General features: G+C 33.1%; 1 protein-coding gene across 1 annotated transcript; it reads left to right on the forward strand.

Annotated features, from left to right (window-relative positions):
- The first annotated feature begins 1,748 nt into the window (after positions 1–1,748).
- Positions 1,749–5,734, forward strand: LOC131651571 (serine/threonine-protein phosphatase PP2A catalytic subunit). The gene is made up of 6 exons (XM_058921229.1): positions 1,749–2,310; positions 3,484–3,598; positions 4,216–4,324; positions 4,400–4,477; positions 4,948–5,139; positions 5,233–5,734. Exons 1-6 carry the CDS (start codon positions 2,058–2,060, stop codon positions 5,404–5,406), a joined length of 921 nt encoding a protein of 306 aa, XP_058777212.1. The 5' UTR covers positions 1,749–2,057; the 3' UTR covers positions 5,407–5,734.
- The last annotated feature ends 1,568 nt before the right edge of the window (positions 5,735–7,302 follow it).

The following is a 7,302-nucleotide window of genomic DNA, read 5'->3' on the forward strand; positions in this document are numbered from 1 at the left end:
TGAACCCTTTGAGACAAAGCTTCTGAGCGCTGAATTATGCATACTCTTTATATATTTCCTGAAAAGGAAATTGCATTGGATTAGAGTACCATATTATCTTAAGCAAAATTCATATTATTGTTATCATCAAAACTAAGATAATTGATCAGAACAAATCTTGTTCTAACATATATATATATATATATATATATATATATATATATATATATATATATATATATATATATATATATATATAGAGAGAGAGAGAGAGAGAGAGAGAAAGACGAGCAGTATACTAGATTAACGAGAAACATAAAGTTACAAATCAACAACCAAATTTCACCTAAGAATTGAAAACAAACATGATAAGGCTTCACCTCAATAGGATAATACCCTTCTCATAGTTGAGACTCCAACATATAGTCAACACAAGTGAGATTCAAGGTACACTTTTCTAATGTATACTTTTCACTATATTTGTTATGGACTCTATAACTAACTTGGACGTTGGAGTGCGAACCATGCAGGTTCACCTTGTGCCACCATACCTTTGATTAGCATTTTATGATTTCAGAGTCCTACATCATTGATCAACACAGATTCTGGTTCTAATATAGAACCGAGTATGACCCAATGAAACCAAAAAGCTAATAACCCAAAAAGGTAATCATTGCAAATTCAATTCCAAAGAATAAGGAAGTTAAAATTATAAAGCAAATCTAAATTCAAAGTTATATCTCCAGCCTAAAATGCACAATCCAGTGAACCCGCTTACGGGCACAAAATCAACTTGCAAAAGAAAATGTGATAGGCGAACTAATGAGGACCGAACAAAAAATTTTAAGAATGGTGAATAAACTCGAACCCCAACATGGTAACAAATTTCTTAACCAACAACTTACTGTGAGTTGCAGCAAGCAATATTGGCCATTTATGGCCAATCAAAATGAGATAACAAATTTGAGGATGAAGAAGAAACTCATCGCCAAAATAAACAAAGAGTTTAATATCAATGAATTTATAAACATAAGTAACAGATCTGGAAAATCTGACAATTAGAAATGCACAAAAAACCCAAATTTGACGCCGTGAGAGAGAAGAACGTAAAAACTGACATTAACACACGACCAAACAGCGACGATGCTGGTGACAAAACCATCCGAAGGTTACCACGACTCCAACAAAATGAGTAGGTGGTGCAGAGAATCTGAACGAAATGAGTCCATCACAACACCCTCACCATAATCTATATCTTAAAAGAAAATTTTGAATTAAAGAAGAAAGAAGGAAAATGTCATATGAGAGAAGAAAAAATATATGTTTTTAGGACTTGTTTATTAAAAGAGACTCTCACTATTTTTATTTAAATATTTTTAAATAATAATAATAATAATAATAATAATAATAAATTAATAATAATAATAATAATAATAATAATAATAATAATAATAATAATAATAATAATATTGTAACAATTAATTTTTAAATCATAACAAAAACATAGTACTACCTTTTAAATAGGAGTAAATTTATTTATATAGAAATGTCCTAATAGCTTAGGTACTTAAAAACGCATTTCATTTGGGTTTGAATTTCATTTTATCACTTTTATAGTTCTGGCTGGCTCCCCCACCTTCGCGGCAATTTCCTCTTCTTTTCTCCTATCACAAATAAACTAAAAAACCAAAAAAAAAAAAAAAACATTTTAAAATATCTAAGATTTATATTAAAAAATTTCTTTTTTGTTTTGAATTTTTCTTCTTGTTGTCTCTATTAGTAGTATTATTTTTTCTTTTCCATTTTTTTACCAGAAACCGAGATTCAAAGAGAAAAAAAAAAAAAAAAAAACAGAGCAAAAGAGAGCGAAATGAAATGATTGAGAAGAGATCCAATAATATAAAGAAACCATTTCGAAACGCATCGTTTCGCATCGGAATCTCATCACCATCATCTTCCCCGACGATCCTCCGGTCACCGTCGCCGACTATTCTCCGGTCGGCTTAACAGCTTCCTACCGATTCTGATTCCTTAGATCTACTGGTGTTCCAGATCTGAGAATTTTTCGAGCCAAAACGATGCCGTCTCACGCGGATCTGGATCGGCAGATCGAGCATCTGATGGAGTGCAAGCCTCTTCCGGAGGCGGATGTGAAGGCGCTTTGCGATCAGGCGAGGGCGATTCTGGTTGAAGAGTGGAACGTTCAACCGGTGAAGTGTCCCGTTACGGTTTGTGGTGATATTCACGGTCAGTTTTATGATCTGATTGAGCTTTTTCGGATAGGAGGAAACGCGCCTGATACTAATTATCTCTTTATGGGAGATTACGTAGGTTAGTTTCTCTTTTTCACATAATTTTTTCTCTAATTTTTTATTTACTTATTGTTTTTATGAGCTGAGTTTGATGTATATGTATATAGGTTTTTATTTTTGATTTTGGTAAGATTTTGTTCTTGAGATCAATTATTGGAGGTGTGTTGTAATTTGAGTTAATTTTATTGGATTTTGATGATTGCGAGCGAGGTGTTGGATTGATGTTCGAATATTGGTATTATTATTTTATTTTTGATTGCCGTTTTTGGAAAGCATTTTGTTTATGATGTTTTTCTGAAAAATGGATATAACTGTTTAAATCTATGTGAGCCTCATTTTTTCAGCTCTTTGTTTTAGTTATGTGCCATTTGTTTAAAGGAGCATTATTAGGTGAAACTTGCCGTTTTGCTTTTCGTGGCGTCCTCCTTCTTTTCTGCTGGAATGGTTGTTATTCTTGTTAGATAGAAATTTTGGTTTCGAATTGGAAATGTAAATCTTGTTATGGGAGTGTAGTTACTATCACGCTGTATGACTTTAGGCTGGTGCAGGTGTGCAACACAATTAAGAAATGTCGAGATATAAGTGCGAGATAAAAAAATTGGATGAATATAAACAATCTAACTATCACACCCTAACAAGTTAGGGTGGTGCATGCAACACAATTAAGAAATGTGGATTGGAGATATAAGTGTGAGCTAAAAAATTCGAATAAATGTAAACAATCTTTGCTAGTTGTGATTTTCTTTATATTTTAAGCTTGTGTGTTATAAGAGTGATGAGGGATAGCAGAAGGGAAATATTGTTCATTGAACTGTTGTTAATGGACAATGAACTCGGAACTTCTTTGAGAGGATTTTATAGGATATATGTCCAGTGTGAAGTGAAGTTCCCTAATATCAATTGTCATTGTGTCTATATTTTGACGGAATTTGCTGATAGCATAAAAAAGACATAAGTGATTGTATTGACGGCTTAAAATTTTATGTTATTATATTGTGTTGTTTTGAGGGAAGATTATGAAATTTAAGAACTTCAATATCTGAAGTGGTTACAAGATTCAGATGTAATAAAGTGCCAACCTTGGTTATAACTATCCTTTTATTGGCATACTCTTTTTAAATGTTCTTATTAGAATCTTTGCATCTGAGAGAACCACTACAATCGTGTAATAATGCTGGCTAAATTTATGCAGATCGTGGGTACTATTCAGTGGAGACTGTTTCACTTTTGGTGGCACTGAAAGTACGTTATAGAGATAGAATTACAATTCTCAGAGGAAACCATGAGAGCCGTCAAATTACTCAAGTGTAAGAACACTTTCTTCTCGAATTATTCATTGTTATTTGTGTATGTAAAAATTATCATGTTTAAGCTGAAGTTTCGTGATAATACCTGCTTGAAGTTTAAGAATAGGTTAATGATGTGCATCTCCAATTTCTCTATTCATTTGGTCGGTGTTATAGAACTTTGCCCATCATTAGCTTCATCTATCTCATTGCAAAATTCAATGGGGGTTAGGTTAGGAGTTACAACTTGATTATTGTAATCATAGTATCACATTCTTATTCTTCTTTATCTTTCTCTCTATTCTAAGTGATGCTGTGGGTTGAGTTTTAGTCATTTGCTACGCTTCAATGAAAGAGTTAAGTGTGAGGTGACTATTACTCAAATGGCACCATGGGGTGCATAGGTGAAATATTACATCTAGGTTCTGATGTGTGTGAGTGGATGTGTTATTATGTAGAGTGTAGATGTGAATTATGTGATCTATGTTTGTGAGTGCCAATTTATAATTGGTTTTGGAGGATATAAATTTGGAAAAGATAAAAACTTAGAGCAAAAGAAACATGAAAGGAGTTTTTTATTTTAAAAGTTGTTTATTTGTTTTCTTACTATTTCAACCATATCCTTCATCTGCTTTCAGGTATGGCTTCTACGATGAATGTTTGAGAAAGTATGGAAACGCCAATGTCTGGAAATTCTTTACCGACTTGTTTGATTATTTACCTCTGACCGCCCTCATTGAGAGTCAGGTTTGAGCTTAAACATGTTCAAAAATGTTTCTTTGACTTCTTTAAACCAGTGTCTAACCTCCATTTTTATTGTAGATTTTCTGTTTGCATGGAGGTCTCTCGCCATCGTTGGATACATTGGACAATATCCGCGCCTTGGATCGCATACAGGAGGTTTGTGTGTTTCTAAATGGATATTGTAACTGGCAAGATCTTACAATTCTAATTATTAAGAACATGTTATGCAAAGCATGCTTGAGTTAACGATATCCCCCTCCCCCCCTAAAGCGTGGTATGCGAAGTAATTATATGGACATTTTAACCGGCAAGATCTTAAAATTCTAATTATTTGGATACTAAGAACATATTATGCAAAACATGCTCAAGAACTCTGCATTTTTCTTTCTTTTCAAGAACATATTATTTTGATACTAAAGCATGGTATGAGAACTCTGCATTTTTCTTTCTTTTTGGTGGAATCAACTATTAAGTATTTGTTTCAGTCATTTCCAGTTGCTCTAGGCTCCTTGGATGTCCCATCTTTCGGTCAACTAGAATTTCATTTCTGTATGTCTAAAACCATGCTGTAGAGCTTAACTGGATATCTTGCTTGACAAGTGAAAAACTGTGGTTGTGCAATATAGGTTCCGCATGAAGGACCGATGTGTGATCTCTTGTGGTCTGATCCCGATGATCGTTGTGGTTGGGGAATATCTCCACGAGGTGCTGGATATACATTTGGACAGGATATAGCTGCTCAGTTCAATCATACAAATGGTCTCTCACTAATATCTAGAGCTCATCAGCTCGTGATGGAAGGATACAATTGGTGCCAGGTAACTGACCTAGTATTTTGATTACTCTTTGTCATTCGAACAATACGTGTTTTTTGTGCCAGGTATTGACTGTTGTATTGATTACTCTTTTAGGAGAAAAATGTGGTGACTGTTTTTAGTGCTCCAAATTACTGCTACCGATGTGGGAATATGGCTGCGATTCTGGAAATTGGGGAGAATATGGATCAGAATTTTCTGCAGTTTGATCCAGCTCCGAGGCAAATTGAGCCTGACACTACACGAAAGACACCAGATTATTTTTTGTAACTTCATATATGTCTCTGTATGTAGTTACTTCTTCATGCTGTTACTGTAGATTTGTCTTTAAGAAAAAGAGGGTTATCATCAACAACATAATTCTTTCTTTTTGGAGTTTGTCTGCTGCTGCTGCTGTCTTATTTGGACAAGAAACCAATAGAATTGACACAATTGGTATTGTATATTTTTGATAGGAGGAAGCGGCAATAACATGGTATATCTTGTGCTGTAATTTTTTGTTTTGTTTTTAATTAAATCTCAAGTTAGAGAGCAGATTTTTGAGTTGTGATCATTGTGTTACTGTGAATGGTGACAAATGCAGGTTTTAATTTATTTAGTTGAGTGATATTATAATATGAGTAGGGTTGGTGGAGCTGGAAACTTGCGACTACTGGAATAGAGAATTACAGTTCTTTTTTTATATATAAAAAAGCTGAACAGTTGGCTTCATCTAAAATGCAGTATCATTTATTTTAGGAATTGTGAAGAGGAGCTTTGTGTAAAACAATTTTAAAATTTGTTAAAAAAATAATAATAAATCATTTATTTTAGGAATTGTGAAGAGGAGCTTTGTGTAAAACAATTTTAAAATTTGTTAAAAAAATAATAATAAATAAAAGAAGAGCTTTCTGTGTAAAACAATTTTAAAAATTTAAAGTATTAAATAAACATATTTCAAAGCAAGGTTGTCAAACTCGCGAGTCTACTCAGACTCGTAAGGGTTCATAGACTCGACTCGTAAACTCAACTCGCAAACTCATACGAGTCTATGAAAAATAAAAAAATGACTTTTAAAAACCTATAAGTGACACATATATGACATACTCCTAAGTTTGTAAACTTGTAATTATCTCATATATGGCACAAATATATATAATAGAACACCAATTAACATTAAAATTTAAATTTTATACTCTATAACAAATTTCTTAGCAAAAAACTCAAAAATAAAACAAATAAAAAGTATGTAGGGATGTTAACGGGGCAGATATTATTCGGAAGACGCTTCTCCACTCCCCGCCCCGCCTCCAAATTTACTCCCCATCCCCAATCCCCGCCACGGGGGAATTTCCTCCATCCCCACATATTCCCACGGATATCCACGGAGATCGAATCTTAAGAAGAAAATTTTTACACTTTTTGGTAAAAACCATGACACTAGTATTTTGTTTTTTTTGTTTTCGTTTTTTTTTAAACGTATAGATTTACATCTTTATTTTATAAAAATATCAAAATACATCTTGCATCAATAATAAATAGAAAAAGCAAAAGAACTTGATGTTACTAATATTTTTTATGTAAAAATAAATAAATAAATAGTAACATAACTTCTTGCTACCGTGCTTCCACTAATTTACTACCACAATACCGATGTCGTCTAGCGCAAATGGTTGATTATGTGTGACAAATCTATAACTTCTAATGACTCTTCATTTTCTAATACATTAATATTTTTCATGTAAATTATATAATTATATAATATATATAATATATAAACTAAAAAAATTAATATATATCTTCGGAGTCGGGGAATCCACGGGGCGGAGGATACTTTCCCAATCCCCGCCCCAAAGTGTTATCGGGGAACTTTTCCCTCCATCCCCATCCCCACGGGGAAAAAAATCCCCAACTTCGAATCTCCTCATAGATATTCCCCACAGGGATCCCCATTAACAGATGCAATTGACATCCCTAAAAGTATGTAATTAAAGACTTAAAGTACTAATATCTTTTTAATTGGCTACTACATAAAGCAAAAAAAATCATAAAACAAATATGCTAATAATTTCAATCATCGAAAGTTCTATTGAAATCATCATCACCAATATTATCACCATATTCTTCATCGGTATCTTGAGTATCATTATCAAACTCTACCCCAGATGAATTAACTTCATCATTAAC

This window comes from Vicia villosa, linkage group LG2 (genome assembly GCF_029867415.1).
Source record: "Vicia villosa cultivar HV-30 ecotype Madison, WI linkage group LG2, Vvil1.0, whole genome shotgun sequence".
NCBI classification, from domain to species: domain Eukaryota; kingdom Viridiplantae; phylum Streptophyta; class Magnoliopsida; order Fabales; family Fabaceae; genus Vicia; species Vicia villosa.